This window comes from Heterodontus francisci, chromosome 29 (assembly GCF_036365525.1).
Source record: "Heterodontus francisci isolate sHetFra1 chromosome 29, sHetFra1.hap1, whole genome shotgun sequence".
Taxonomy (NCBI): Eukaryota; Metazoa; Chordata; class Chondrichthyes; order Heterodontiformes; family Heterodontidae; genus Heterodontus; species Heterodontus francisci.
This window is the reverse complement of record NC_090399.1, coordinates 37,785,935-37,802,787: the sequence shown is the minus strand read 5'-3', so window position 1 is coordinate 37,802,787 and position 16,853 is coordinate 37,785,935. Positions and strand designations below refer to the sequence as shown.

Here is a 16,853-nt window from a genome sequence, read left to right as displayed (position 1 = left end):
TAGTATTTTTAGAACAACTGCAAACACATATTTATCACCTCGGTGGTTTTTCACCAAGACCTTCTGACCTGCACTGATCTCTCTAGGTTTCATGCCTCGTGTATCATGACTCATCTACACTCTGTCTTCATTTCCCTTCCCTTGCTATTGACATCTGACTTAAGCAAAATAAACCTTGTCCTAGGAGTGTGTTTAAACACTAACTCGTAAGGTGATTAACCTGTTGCAGTCTGTGGGATTATTCTGTAAGAAGACAGAAAATTGGCTCACCTGTGGCAAAGAGGAACATGGAAACATGTAACTTACTGCCTAGCTTGTCACCTAGCAACTACCTTTTCAAAGACCTCTTCACAATTAGTACACTTCTTTCTGCAGTACGATTTGTTGCTGGGTGACATGGTGGTATTAGAGTGTGTTTGACTCCATTCTTACTCAGAAATATTTCAAACTCTTCTGACATAAACTGTGGACTATTATCTGACACCAACATGTCTGGCAATCCATAAATTGCAAACCAACTTCTCAAAACCTCAATAGGTTAGGCACTGTGGTATTGGGCATAGACTCAACATTTATCCACTTGCTGTAGCTATTGACCAAAACAAAATACTCTTTCCCTTCCACTTCAAAGAAATCAACATGTACTTGTTCCCTCGGTTTTCTTGTGTTTGACCATGAAATGAAAGGAACCTTGGTTGGATCATTTCTCATTCTGAGACACATTTCACAACTTTTCACCAACTCTTCAATATCTCGATCTACCTTTGGAGATTAAAAATAGCTTCTTGCAACTGTTTTCATATGGACTATACCTGTGTGCTCTTGATGAAGTTCCTCTGATAATCTCTCTCTAAATCTTGTGGAATAATGACTCTTAAACCCCATAGGAGACAGCTTTGATCTGCACTCAGTTCATTTCTGCATGTGAAATACTCCTGCAATTTCTCATCATCACACTCTTTCGACCAGCGATTCATGACATAATTGAGCACTTTACTGAGCATCACATCCTTTTTTTGAGTTTTAATTTCGGGTTTGTTTTATTTCCCTGTTTTAAGAAAGTTATTTATTTAAACTACGCAGAAAGGGGACCTGAAGAATAAAAGCCCCTTGACAAATAAAGAAAAGGGTAGATAATCATTCAAGCTCCCTGTACACTTTTTTGGCCAACACAGTGATGAGGGTTGGATGGAGAGAAAGGGAGGAGAAAGAGAGGGAGGGAGACAGAGGAAATGGGAGGGGAGGGAGTTTGAAGGGGTCAGGGGCTGGGATGGAGTGAGAGTGAAGGAGGGTGGTGAGTGAGGGAGAGAGATAAATCAGGTAAAATGAGAGGAGATTGAGAGTGAGATGGACGTGGAGAGGGACTGGGTGAGAAAGGATATCGGGGGCGAGGAAGTCAGGGGAGAGAAAGGAAGAGAGGCAGGAAAGTGGAGAGGGATTGGGAGTTGGGCAAAGTGTGTGGGTGGGAGAGGGGCGTGCAGTGTGAGAGAGACTGGGGAGGGAGGAGAGATAGACAAATAGAGAGAAAAAGGGTAACTGAAAGAGCAAGTGAGAGCGTAAGTGATGGAGGAGGAGAGGAACAGAGAGCGTTGGGGTGCAGAGGGAGATGTGAAAGACAGGGAATGGAGAAAGCGAGATTGAGAGCAAGAGAGATTGAAAGAGAAAGTGAACGCAAAAGACAGACCGAGTGAGCGAGGCAAAGAGAGAAAGAGAGGGCAAGACAGGGAAAGAGAGAGAAAGAAATCAATAGACTGAAAGAGAATGTGAGAGCAAGAGACAGAAAGAGAGAGAGAGAGACAAAGACACAGAGACACAGACAATGAGAGAGAGACAGAAATAAAGACACTGAGAAATGGTGCTCAAGTGTGTGAGAAAGTGACAAGTTATTTTTACAGAACTCCTTCAATGCAAAAAAAATCCTAAAGTGCTTTACAGAAGCATTATTAAGAAATATATTATGCAAAGATAAATAAGGTGCTATTAGGATGAACAGATGGGTTTTAAGGGGTATTGTTAAGGAGAGAGAGAGGTGGAGAGGTGTAGGGAGGGAATTCCTGAGCTTAGGGCCCAGGCAGCTGAAGGCACGGCCATTAATGGTGGCGTGATTAAAATAGAAAAGATTAACAAGACAGAATTAGAGGAATGGGGAGGTCTCGGAGGTTTGTAGGGCTCAAGGAGATTACAGAGATAGGAAGGATGTGTAGAGGCTGGAGGAGGTTACAGAGATAATCAGCGGTGCAGAGGCTGGAGGAGGTTACAGAGACAGGGAGAGAAGTAGAGTTGGAGGAGGTTACAGAGACAGGGAGAGGTGTAAAATTGGAGGAGGCTACAGTGATAGGGAGGGGTGTAGGACTGGAAGAAGTTACAGTGATAGGGATGTTTGTAGGGGATGTAATATATTTTTCAATGATGTTGCTGAGGGGCAGAATGCAGGTGAGTAATAGGAAGGGACCAAGGATAGATCCTTGGGGGACACCAGAGATAACAGTGTGGCAGCAGGAAGAGAAGCCATTGCAAGTGATTCTCTGACTATGATTAGATAGATAAGCATGGAACCAGTTGAGAGCAGTCCCACCCAGCTGGACGACAGTGCAGAGGCATTGGAGGAGGATGGTGTGGTCAACCGTGTCAAAGGCTGCAGACAGGTTGAGAAGGACGAGGACGGAAAATTTACCTTTGTCACAGTCACACAGGATGTCATTTGTGACTTTGATAAGAGCTGTTGCAGTAAGGTGACAGGAGCAGAAACCTGATTGGAGGATTTAAACATGGTGTTCTGGGAAAGATGGCCATGGATTTTGGAGGTGACAACAGGTTCAAGGACTTTGGAGAGGAAATGGAGTTTGGAGATGGGGCATTAGTTACAAGGACAGAGCGGGTCAAGAGTTGTTTTATTTTAGGAGAAGGGTGGTAATTGGAGATTTGAAATAGAGACGGACAGAACCTGAGAAGAGGGAACTGGTATTAATATTAGCTAACACGGGAGCCAGGAAGGGACTTGGCCTCATCTCAATTGTTTTGTTTATTCATTCGTTGAATAATTAATGTTACCGGATATTTCACCACATTCTTGACCTGCTCTCTGAACTCGGACTGAGTCACCACATAAATAAATGTGTTCGTGCAGCAACTTAAATTCACCAGCATATATCCAATGTGTTGAAATATATATTCAGAATGTGTGTAATCCCTATGATCTGTTCCTGTAATGCTATAATATAAGAATTCTATAACATACACCAACCACAGAAGTATGAAGTTGCCAGATATGGTGAAGAGTAAAATCACAGACTTCCTTCTGCTCTCCATCTCTGGGTCACTGCGATTCTCTCCCTTGCTCTGACCCCTCAGTCCCTTACGGACTCGACTGGTCACTAAAATGTGTCTGACTGTCAGAGCGTTGAGCAACAGAATTAAAGCGAATGGGAGTAATGGGGTTAAAACTGTATGAAACTTGTCAAATCCCACCCATTCGGGCTCTATAAAATAGCTTGGTTTTCGATAACAGAACCACGGTACATTGTCGATTATCTCTCCAGGTTCAAGTGCAAAGTAGAAAGGAATGTTTTTTGAACAGAGCAGAATGCAGGTTGTTGCTAGAACCACAGCCACAGTTTTTTCGGTGCAATATTTTGTTTTCAGCTTCTGGCAACAAATGGCCACAAATCGATCAAAGGTGAAAGTGACGGTGAACCAGACAGAACAGTCTGTGGATGCAAAACACAGGACAGCGTTAACACTACACACAGGGGTGATGTCCAGGAAAGACCTTGGGAAAAAATAATAATGGATCCTGAACAGTATGACACCAGTAATAATGACCAGTAGATCCGCCGTTGCCATGGCCACCAGGTAGCGAGTGGTGCAGGTGGAGAGGCCGCACTTTCCCCGGGACAGGATCACAATCGCCAGGAAATTAACTGTAAGAGAGAGAAGGGAAAAGAAACTGGAAATTACTGATCAAACATTCTCCGTTTCTGACCCAGACAGTAAGGGCAGGATTTTAGTACCAAAAACAGGGGGGTTGGGGGCGGGTCAGAGGATAACATTTAAAAATCTTAGGTCCAACCCCAACCGACATCTGACCTGCCCACTTCCCCATTTAACTGAGTCAGGAAAGGGTACGGACGAACAACAGCTCCCAGAAGACGGGTTGGTAATTTAAATATCTGAATGAGGCTGGAAGTCTCTGATTTAATCTGCTTTACAGATTTACCTCTGTCCGGCCACTTTTCCCCATTATACCCCACGACACATACAAAGACACCCGGGATTGGTGATTGGAACATCCCCCACCTCTGGGATTGGAACACTTCCTCAGGATCATCTCCCCCCCTCCTGCGTCCACACACCACCTTCCCCATGAAAGGACCCCACCACTGTCTGGGATCAGACCTCACCAGGATCGGATGTTGTACCCCAGGATTGCAACCCACCACTCCCAGGATCAAAAGCACCCCCACCAGGATCAGATGTCTCCCAAGTTTGGACCCCCTCCAAACTCAGACGCACTCTGTTGGGATCAGAGCACTATTCTGGGTTTGGAAGTCCCGGGGATCAGGGACCATCATGTCTTGAACCAGACACGTTCCCCCATCCCCTCCTCCTTCCCACATTCAGACCAGGTTCCAGGACAGGAGACCCTTCCCCAGAGTTGGGGATCAGACATTCCCTCCCCCTCCCCAGGCCTGGACTCAGACCCTGCTACACAATAAGAGACACCTCCCCCGGGCTCAGGACTAAACACTAACATGCAGGTACAGCAAGCAATTAAGATGGCATATGGTAAACTGGCCTTCATTGCAAGGGGATTTGAGTGCAGGAGTAAAGAAGTCTGGCTGTAATTGTATAGAGCCTTGGTGAAACCGCTCCTGGAGTATTGTATAGAATTTTGGTCTCCTCATCTCAGCTAGGAGTGCAACAAAGGTTCACCAGACTAATCCCTGGGATGGCAAGATTGCCTCATGAGGAGAGATTGCAGAAACTGGTCCTGTATTCTCTAGGGTTTCGAAGAATGAGAGGTGATCTCTTTGAAACTTACAAAATTCTTACAAGGAGTGACAGGGTGGATGTAGATCGGATATTTCCCCTGGCAGGTGAGTCTAAACCAGGGGACATAGTCTCAGAATAAGGGGTAGGTCATTTCAGATTGAAATGCCAAGTGTTACGCCCAAGTGAGAAGGGGAACACAGTTGCCCCCTCTTGCCCTTCCTCATATTTGACTGCGACGGGATTTATTCTTTTTTAAAGAGTATTTGTGTTTCCCACCTCCATGAGTGGTTTACCTTTTACCTTCACTGTGATAATGAGAGAAACACTCGGATAGGTTTTCTTGAGTTTCAACAAGAAAGTGGTAAGTTTAAAAAGAACAAAGTACAAAGAAAATTACAGCAACAAAAACAAGAAATGCTGGAATCACTCAGCAGGTCTGGCAGCATCTGTGGAAAGAGAAGCAGAGTTAACGTTTCGGGTCAGTGACCCTTCTTCGGAAAATTACAGCACAGGAACAGGCCCTTCGGCCCTCCAAGCCTGCGCCGATCCAGATCCTCTATCTAAACATGTCGCCTATTTTCTAAGGGTCTGTATCTCTTTGCTTCCTGCCCATTCATGTATCTGTCTAGATACATCTTAAAAGACGCTATCGTGCCCGCGTCTACCACCTCCGCTGGCAACGCGTTCCAGGCACCCACCACCCTCTGCGTAAAGAACTTTCCATGCATATCCCCCCTAAACTTTTCCCCTCTCACTTTGAACTCGTGACCCCTAGTAATTGAATCCCACACTCTGGGAAAAAGCTTCTTGCTATCCATCCTGTCTGTCCCTCTCATGATTTTGTACACCTCAATCAGGTCCCCCCTCAACCTCCGTCTTTCTAATGAAAATAATCCTAATCTACTCAACCTCTCTTCATAGCAAGCGCCCTCCATACCAGGCAACATCCTGGTGAACCTCCTCTGCACCCTCTCCAAAGCATCTACATCCTTTTGGTAATGTGGCGACCAGAACTGCACGCAGTATTCCAAATGTGGCCAAACCAAAGTCTTATACAACTGTAACATGACCTGCCAACTCTTGTACTCAATACCCCGTCCGATGAAGGAAAGCATGCTGTATGCCTTCTTGACCCCTCTATTGACCTGCGTTGCCACCTTCAGGGAACAATGGACCTGAACACCCAAATCTCTCTGGACATCAACTTTCCCCAGGACTTTTCCATTTACTGTATAGTTCACTCTTGCATTGGATCTTCCAAAATGCATCACCTCGCATTTGCCCTGATTGAACTCCATCTGCCATTTCTCTGCCCAACTCTCCAATCTATCTATATTCTGCTGTATTCTCTGACAGTCCCCTTCACTGTCTGCTACTCCACCAATCTTAGTGTCGTCTGCAAACTTGCTAATCAGACCACCTATACTTTCCTCCAAATTATTTATGTATATCACAAACAACAGTGGTCCCAGCACGGATCCCTGTGGAACACCACTGGTCACACGTTTCCATTTTGAGAAACTTTATTATACTTAACACTCTCACCTGGATTTAAAAATACTGAAAAATATGCTACACATTCACACACACGTTCACAGGAGAATCGCACACACACAAAAATACATGCCAAAGGGAAAAATGGATTTGGAGATTGGATTAATGTCCAGATTAAAAAGAAGTTAAATACACAGACTGTGAAGTGGATGATCTGGTATCCACGGCTGAAGCTGTATTCTTGAAGTCCTTGCTGGTTAAAGTGCACTTTGTGATTGAGCTGCTTTGCTCAGGGTTTTCTTGAAGGCAGAATGTAGTTACATAGAAACATAGAAAATAGGAGCAGGAGTAGGCCATTCGGCCCTTCGAGCCTGCTCCGCTATTCATTATGATCATGGCTGATCATCCAACTCAGTAATCTGTTCCTGCGTTCATCCCATATCCTTTGATTCCTTTAGACCCAAGAGCTATATCTAACTCCTTCTTGAAAACATACAATGTTTTAGCCTCAACTGCTTTCTGTGGTAGCGAATTCCACAGGCTCACCACTCTCGCGGTGAAGAAATTTCTCCTCATCTCTGTCCTGAAAGGTTTACCCCATATCCTTAGACTATGACCCCTGCTTCTGGACTCCCCCACCATCAGGAACATTCTTCTTGCATCTATCCTGTCAATTCCTGTTAGAATTTTATAGTTTTCTGTGACATCCCCCCTCCCTAGTCTTCTGAACTCCAGCGAATATAATCTTATCCGACTCAATCTCTCCTCATGCATCAGTCCTGTCATCCCAGGAATCAGTCTGGTAAGCCTTCGCTGCACTCCCTCTATAGCAAGAGCATCCTTCCTCAGACAAGTTGGATCTCTTGCGCTGGTCGCTGGCTATAGCAGTCCGTAGGTGTGCAGAGTCCCCCAGTTGCTGACCGTTTTCAAACTTGATGTTTTCTGGGGAGAGAGAAAAAAGGAGAGAGAAAGGAAAGCCTGCAGTTCTTGGCTGCTGCAGCCTCACTTTCTACTTGTTTCTTTGTCTGTGTAACAAATATTCTGTTTATTCAGAGATGGACAGATGGTCACATGGTTCTCTCAATTCCCTTTGTTTTTAATGATCACCAAAGTCTAAAACTCAAAACTTCTCTGAGGTGGGGTTGTCAGTGTTTTCCCCCAAGTGGGACGTCTCCGCTTCTGAATGCCTCAGGATAACTTTGAATGGCCTGCTAGCGTGGATGATCTAGGTAATTCACTCTGTTAGCCAAACATTGTACTAGCTGGCCTTGTGAGACCTTTTGTCTCCAGTTCCATCTCCTGATATTTCAGATGTAAATTGCAGTGGCCATCTTGGCTGGTAGTAGTTTTAAAAGTTATTTTGTAGGATATTTTTCCATGAAAAATCTAATATAAGTTTCCAACTGATGAAATTAATATTTCTTACTTGGCATATAGGGTTTTCTTGACTTAGGAAAGTAAAATTCACCAGATTTGACCTGCAGATTCTCAGGACCATGTTGGGGGAAGAGGCATAATCGGGGCATAATGGGGCAAAACAACGAAAGTCTTTATTTAAGTATATTCAGAGGAGGAATAAATCATTAACCAGAGGACTTGAGCACTGTAAAAATTGGGTCCTGCTGTGCAATTGTCAACATGTAGTTAACATCGGTTTTTGTTGGTGTAGTTCAATAGGAGACAGAGCAATATCAATACATTTCACTTTATACACTTATTACCAAACATAGCAAAATCACTTTGCAATCAATTACGTTGTTAAAACACAGAGGCAGCTTCATGGAATGGAGAGATCAGATACCTGAAGCAATTATTTCAAAATAGAACCGGGTTGTACAGTTATACTCAATACAATTCAACAGTGACAGATACTCCCAGTAATACATGGTCACTGGGATCAGGTATTCCACTCTGGTTAGTGACTCACACTCATTTGAATTTTACACTCACTGATGCCTGCACTAATACCTTCACTCAGAGAGTTGCCTTCACTGAGGTCTAATTCAACATTACACGATATTCCACAAAATGCAATAACTTGATAATTCAGAGAGCCTGTCAGTTACAAACAGAGGTTTATTGTCAGATATTTGACGTAAGGAAATTATATCACTGATCATGTGTCTGTAAAACGGTGACCACCAGATCAGCATTTAACATTATCAGTCACAGAGTAAAACCAGAGACCAGCTCACACACACACATTTACACAACTTCAGTGGTCAGTCACTTACCAGCAACACCAATGACGGCAAGGATGGGGTAATATACTTCCTCAATACTGCCAATTGGTCGATCCATTTTCTGTGTGAAGTGAAGTGTCCCTTCGTGCTGCAGACAATCTCTCTGTATTAAACTCTGAGGTGACACATTGCCAGAGCCTGTAATTTATACCCTGTGGGATCTCCCCGGGGATATTGAGGTTGCAACATCACTCAAACTGTTTTTTTAAATTGAAAAAACAGATTACAACATCGAGTTCAGTCTGTGCATTGATACAATCTATTTATTTTGAATATTAAACTGGTAAACTCCAAAAACTGGACAATTCTGATCACATTAATTAACTAATGAAAATTTGAAGCTGTATTCTCCCAGCAATGAGGTTGTTCTTTCAAACACCATCAGTCCCATCTCTAGATCTCATGTTGTTTCAGTGATGGCCTTCACTTGACTTTGACCATTCAGAAATTAAATTCCAACCCAACAACCCAAACTGTTTTGCTGGTGAAAGGCATAACATTTTCACCAGAGAGTGCACTGAATGCTAACGTTCTAGTGAATGTCATTGGCGGGGAGTATATACCTATACCTTGGTATCAGTTGCACCTAGAGTGTGACCTAATGACTGGGATGGTAACTGCAGGAATTGTCCATATATTGCCTGTAGATGGAATTCACCTACTCTTGAAAACTGCAATCTGCAACAAAATCAGCACCTCTAATTCCCATACCTGGTGAAATATTTAGTAGGGTGTTGGTGGACTATGTAGGACCGTTACTGAAAACAAAAGCGGGAAATCAGTATATACTCACTATCACGGATATGGCTACTGCTAAGGCATTGTTAGAAAGGTTAACCAATTCTTTACTAGATATGGATTACCTATTGAAATTCAGTCAGATCAAGGTTGCAATTTTACATCTTAAAATATTTCAAGAAGTTCTGGTTTAATTTGGGTATAACACAGTTAAAATCTTCAGCATACCACCCACAGATGCAGGGAGCTTTAGAATGGTACCATCAGTTGCCTAAAACAATGATTAGGGCAGACTGCCATGAATATCCCCATGATTGGGATAAAGGGCTCGACTTTATTTCACTTGCCACTCGAGATTCACCTAATGAATCGACAGGTTTTATTCCTTTTGAATTGGTTTACAGACATGAGATAAGAGGTCTCTAAAACTAATCAAAGCAAGGTTTTTAGAACAGAGGGATGAATCTTGTAGATTAGATTATGCATCCGTGTTCCTGGAACAGCTCACAAAACTTGCAATGTGGCTCGGGAACACCTGAAGGCATCCCAAACCGCGATGAAAAATGGGCAGACTAGCATGCAAATTCACCAAAATTTCAACCAGGGGATAAATAAAAACAAGAAATGCTGGAACCACTCAGCAGATCTGGCAGCATCTGTGGAAAGAGAGGCAGAGTTATTACCGTTACAGGGTGAACCATTAAAAACACAATTCAGTGGTTCAAAGAAAGTGGTCAAAAGAATTGGTGAGGTAAATTATTTGATTGATACCCCAGATCACTGGAAAAATAATCATCTGTGTCACTTCAATATGTTAAAGCAATATTATCACAGGAAGGAGAATAAGCCAGTATGATATGTCAGATATTAGGGACAGTTATGAATGAAAGGGATGGAGAGGTTGAGGCAAAAGGAAGTGTAGACAATTCTCAAATTGAACGTCCTACTATCCAGTTATCTAATACTGAATTGCGAGGAAGACTGGACATTATGCCTTCATATTTAGGTGCAGAACAACAAGAAGACCTAACAAGGCTTCTCACAGCATTTAAAAGAGTGTGTGGGGCTCAGCAACTATTTACAAACTGAGCCATATGTGTTGTGGATGTAGGGAAATCTGTTCCTATAAAACAGCTTCCTTACCACTTAAGTCCAGACAAACAGGTGCAGGTAAAAACAGAAATGCAATGCTTGCAGGAAAATCACCTAATTGAACCCAGTCAAAGCAGCTGGAGTTTACCAATGTATTACTGCCTAAACCTGATGGGTCAACCAGACTTTGCATAAACTGCAGAAAAGTTAATGCAGTAACAAAGGCAGACTCCTGCACGATCCCTCGCTTGCAAAACTTTATTGTCAGAGTGGGCAGTGCCATGTTTCTTACAAAGATAGATTTATTAAAGGGATACTGGCAAGTTCCTTTAGCCCCCCCGAGCTAAAGAAATATCAGCTTTTGTCACACCGGACAGTCTTTATCAGTGCCAAGTGATTCCATTCAGATTAAAAATTTCCCCGGCAACCTTCAGGGACTAATGAATCAAATGGTAGCCAGTGTTCCTAATTGTGTAGTTTATCTTAATGATGTGCTGGTATATCGTAACACTTGGAAGGAACACTTGAAACAGCTAGAAACTCTGTTTAAATATTACAAGCAGCTGAATTACAAGAACCTGGCCAAAAGCGAATTTATAAAACGAGAGAGGCCTACCTTGGGCATATAGTAGGGCAAGGACAAGTGCTGCCAAGAATGGCAAAAGTACAAGCCTTGGTGGAGTTCCTTACCCATAAGACTAAGTGAGAAATCATGAAGTTTTTGGGGATGTGTGGTTTCTACAGAAAGTTTGTATCAACTTTCAGCACTGTAGCTGCTCCACTAACAGATTTGCTACAGCAAATAGAAAACAAGGTTGTGTGTTTAGGGGAGTTCCAGGCATCTTTTGAAAAGCTGAAAGCCATTTTGACTAAGGAACCAATGTTGGCTGCTCCAAATTTCACTAAGCTCTTTAAGGTAGCGATTGATCCAGTTCACCTGGGGGAGGGTCAGTGGAGTCCTGTTAAAATACGATGAATCGGGCATAGAAAGACCAGTGGGATACTTTTCAAACAAAAAGAGATCGACACCAAAAAAAAAATTCCACCATATACCGTGGAAAATAAATGTTTGGTCTATTATTGGATCTTAAACATTTTGAAGTTTATGTCCACCATGACATCAGACAGCAACTCTCAAAAGTTGAATGGGAGAGGCTGTTTACAGGTAAAGGGACGTCTGGCAAGTGGGAGGCTTTTAAAAGTGAGATAGGAAGAATTCAGGGCCGGCATGTTCCTGTCAGATGGAAGGACAAGGCTGGCAAGTTTAGGGAACCTTGGTTGACGAGGTACATTGAGGGTCTGGTCAGGACAAAGAAGGAAGCATATGTCAGGTACAGGCAGCTGGAATCAAGCGAGTCCCTCGAGGAGTAAAAGAGATGTAGGAGTACACTTAAGAAGGAAATTAGGAGGGCGAAAAGGGGCCATGAGATTTCCCTGGCAGATAAGATAAAGGAGAATCCTAAAAGATTCTATAAGTATATTAGAGTAAAAGGGTAGCTAGGGAGAGAGTACGTCCCCTTAAGGATCAGGGTGGTAATCTATGTGTGGAGCCACAGGAAATGGGTGAGGTCTTAAATGAATACTTCTCGTCTGTATTCACCATGGAGAAGGTCATGGAAGCTAGTGAGTTCAAGGGACGGAACAGCGATATCCGGAGCATATCAACATTACAAAGGAGGAGGTGTTGGAGGTTTTGAAGCGCATTCAGGTGGATAAATCCCCAGGGCCTGACCAGGTGTATCCTCGGATGCTATGGGAAGCAAGGGAGGAGATTGCTGGGGCCCTGGCAGAGATTTCTATATCATTGTTAGCCACGGGTGAGGTACCAGAAGACTGGAGGATAGCTAATATTGTGCCTTTATTTAAGAAGGGCAGCAGGGATAAGCCAGGGAACTACAGGCCGGTGAGCCTTACATCAGTGGTGGGAAAGTTATTGGAAGGGATTCTGAGAGACAGGATTTATATGCATTTGAAAAGGCATGGTCTGATTAGGAATAGTCAGCATGGCTTTATGCGTGGGAAATCATGTCTCACGAATTTGATTGAGTTTTTTGAGGAGGTGACCAAGAGGATTGACGAGGGCAGGGCGATGGACGGTGTCAACATGGACTTTAGTAAGGCCTTTGACAAGGTCCCGCATGGTATGCTGGTCCAGAAGGTTCGAACTCATGCGATCCAGGGTGAGCTAGCCAATTGGATACAAAATTGTCTTGGTGATAGGAGACAGAGGGTGGTAGTGGAGGGTTGTTTTTCAGATTGGAGGCCGGTGACCAGTGGTGTGCCGCAGGGATCGGTGCTGGGCCCTTTGTTGTTTGTCATATATATTAATGACTTGGATGTGAATGTAGGGGGCATACTTAGTACGTTTACAGATGACACCAAAATTGGTGGTATAGTGGAGAGGGAAGAAGGTTGTCTAAGGTTACAACAGGATATAGATAAACTGGGAAAGTGGGCAAGGGATTGGCAAATGGAATTTAACGCAGACAAGTGCGAAATGATGCATTTTGGGAAGTTAAACCAGGGCAGGACATATACAGTGAATGGCAGGACCCTGGGGAGTGTTGTTGAGCAGAGAGACCTTGGGATGCAAGTACATAGTTCCCTGAAAGTGGCAACATAGGGTGGTGAAGAAGGCATATGGCATGCTTGCCTTCATCGGCCGAGGCATTGAGTACAAGAGTTGGGATGTCATGTTACAGTTCTACATAACGTTGGGCTGCATTTGGAGTACTGTTTGCAGTTCTGGTTGCCGCACGACAGGAAAGATGTGATTAAGCTAGAGAGGGTACAGAAAAGATTCACAAGGACGTTGCCTGGTATGGAGGGCTTGAGTTATAAAGAGAGATTGAATAGGCTGGGTTTGTTTTCCCTGGAGCGAAGGAGCCTGGGAGGGGACTTAATAGAGGTATATAAAATTATGAGAGGCATAGATGGAGTAGATAGCCAGTGTCTGTTTCCCATGGTAGGGGTGACTAAAACTAGAGGGCATAAATTTAAGGTGAGAGGGAGGAGGTTTAGAGGAAATCAAAGGGGTAAATTTTTCACACAAAGAATAGTGAGTATCTGGAATGAGCTGCCAGAGGAGGTGGTGGAGGCAGGAACAGTAGCAACATTTAAGAGGCATCTGGACATGTACTTGAATGAGCAAGGCATAGAGGGATATGGAATTAATGCAGGCAGGTGGGATTAGTATAGATAAGCATTTTGGTCGGCATGGACACGGTGGGCCGAAGGGTCTGTTTCTACGCTGTACGACTCTATGACTGTATGACTACAAAGAACCACTGGTATATACTCATCATAACCCATTAACCTTTGTGGAGAACTGTAAAATCCAGAATGCCGGAATATTCCGATGGAGTTTACTGCTACAGCCTTATCACTTAAAGATTGTCCACATTTCAGGAAAGAATAATGTTATTGCAGTTGCTTTGTCGTGAATCTAACTTTGTCTGAGTTAAATAAAGATGGTACAAAGCAAAACTAAATTAACTACAAGTATGGAGTGAATGGGAGATGAATGTAGAAAATGTATTTTAAAATGTTTTCAACTGTTTTTTATACATTGTAATTAAACACATTCAAAAATGGTGTTTTGTTTCACCAAGGGTGGAGGTGTTACAAGAGTGTCCACATATTTTTGTTAAAACTTAGAATCTATACTTTAAAACTGAAGAAGCTGACCATTAGGTGTTTTTTTTTTAAAGGAAGTTCAACAAAATGTGAATTTTAAACAAGTTTTTACTGGAAAACATGATTCCAAGTTAACATAGCAGGAGGTTTAACTTATGAGCTATTGTTTGTTGTGACAAGACAGAATTCATGATTACCATGGGACTTGCTTGGAAAAAGTTTGGCTTCACTTTGAACTCTTAAAAGATGCTTTTTTTTTGATTAAAAGAGACAATTGGAATTTGTTTATGGACCTGCCAGGATTTCAGTAGACTGTTACCTCTCTTTGAAGAATTCCCTCTTTTGAAAAGCAAAAGCCCGAAGAAAGCTATACTGTTACCTCCTGCATTTTTGAAGAAACCCTGAATATTTTCAGAAACCTTGCATCTTCAAATGAACTTTGCATCGAATGTGTTAGTCCTGACACCTCTCATGCTGTAAGGCTTATGTGAAGCCTTCTGCAGTTGAATTTCTTTGAACGCCTATCCAAGCAGACTGTTCATCAACCTCACCTGGAAAAACTCCTATTGGCAGCCAAATATTCGACTTTTGGACACCTCACCAAAACAAAGGACCTCCTTCCATATCTTTCCTGATTTTTTTTCTGCCTTCTATTTCTTTGCAACAGCAGTGAACAAGAATCCCTTTTTTCCCAATTACCCAGTTTTTGGATGTATGTGTGTGTGCATGAGGGATAGGATAAATAATATGGGGCTTTAATATTTCAATTCATGTATATACTTACTTCATTATTGGTTACGACTTTGTTTATAATAAACAGATTTTTTTTGTTTATTCAAGAAACCTGGTTGGTGTGAGTATCTGATTGGTGGTTTCATTAAGTGGGAAAAATATTGATATGTTGTGACCTGTGGAGAAGTGGGACTCAACAAACAGTGCACTCCTCCCACCTTGATCGTAACACATGCATTGCAAAGTTCAACTAATGCAGCATCTGAAAGTAATTCAACACCACAAACTGATACAGCACCTCAAACTAATACATCAATTTAAACCAGCTCAGGGTATACAAACCCTCAAACTGAAACAGACCCTTGGACCAATACAGACTCTCCAACCAATACAGACCCTCCAACTGATACAGACCTTCCTGCTGATACAGACTCTCCAGTCGATGCAGCTCCTCCAATTGATACAGACCCTCCAGCCGATACAGACTCTCCAATCGATGCAGCTCCTCAAATCGAAACAGACCCTCAAACCTATACAGATCCTCCATTCGATGCAGATCCTCCGATTGATACAGCTCCTCCAATCGATACCGACCCTCCAGCCAATACAGACTCTCCAATCGATGCAGCTCCTCAAATCGAAACAGACCCTCCAATCAATACAGACCCTCCAACCGATACAGACCCTCCAGCTGATACAGACTCTCCAGTCAATGCAGCTCCTCCGATTGATACAGATCCTCCAACCGATGCAGACCCTCCAGACTCTCCAATCGATGCAGATCCTCCAATCGATACAGACCCTCCAACTGTTACAGACCTTCCAATTGATTCAAACCCACCAACCAATGCAGACCTTTGAACTGATACAGACTGATACAGTAAAATCATCACTACTGAGACTAGCTTTTTATTGCAGATTTATTAATTTGTTGATTTTAAACGCCACCAGCTGTCATGGTGGGATTTGAACTCTTGTCTCCGGATCATGAGTCAGGCCTCAGGTTAATGAGCCCAGTTACATTATCACTATGCTACTGTTCCCAGTTAATTATTAAATCTGACCTGATAAGCAATGTGCAGAGGAATTAAATTAAGATTAATTGTTCAATTGCCATTATGAAAGACAGTAACCAATAAAACTGGTTAAACATTTAATTGGTTGTGAAAAGGAGTGCATGGGGTTAAATGCTGTGATTAATTGTTAAATTGGACACAGTAACTCATAGGCCTGTTAAGGGTGTTACAATTCATCATAAAATTGGGCATAATATGAAAAACACATTGGAAGAATTAGCTGATATTTCTCTCTTGGGGTTCATATGGCTTCAATGGTTTCCGAAGCTGGTGAGTGCAAGATGAGAGAAGACAGGAGAGAGGTCTTTTCCAGTCCAGGGGCAAACAGCTTTCCAAGTTCAAATTCCTTGTTGGAAGTTCAAATTCAAAAAACTCCAGCAGTCAGTCAGTCACATGACCCAAACCGAACACATCTGTTTGTGTATTCGGCCATCTTATCAGTTAACCTTGAATGCTAGTCTTTCCACCTTCAACATCTGGTAATCAAAAGTCCATTGTGGATTAAATTGGAGCAGGGAATAGCCACTTTGGCCTTTGAAGTACTGTCTGTTGATATGCTAATGCCTCTTTCCAGCCAAAGTCTCCATTTCTTTTAAAGCAAGTTCTTTCTTCACCAACAACAGTCCAAAAATCAATGTTCATGTGGAGAAATTAATTTTCCTCATTCTTGGCAGGAGGGCAGCTTGCCTGACAAAATACACTGGCTAATAAAAATAGTTTAGTTCAAATTAGTCACAATACACAGTACATGGTGTATAAAGCTGCAGTTGGTTGTTAAACTGGACATCATAATAATAGAGTGCTTAAGAAAGTTACAGATAATTATAACATTGAATGGGCTGAATTTTAC

At 42.7% G+C, this 16,853-nt stretch overlaps 1 protein-coding gene across 1 annotated transcript; it reads right to left on the bottom strand.

Annotated features, from left to right (window-relative positions):
- Positions 1–3,009: 3,009 nt before the first annotated feature.
- Positions 3,010–8,787, bottom strand: LOC137345770 (probable G-protein coupled receptor 139). The gene is made up of 2 exons (XM_068009026.1): positions 8,721–8,787; positions 3,010–3,920 (listed from the first exon to the last, which is right to left on the bottom strand). The coding sequence occupies exons 1-2, from the start codon at positions 8,785–8,787 to the stop codon at positions 3,010–3,012; spliced, it is 978 nt and encodes a 325-aa protein (XP_067865127.1).
- Between the last annotated feature and the right edge of the window lie 8,066 nt (positions 8,788–16,853).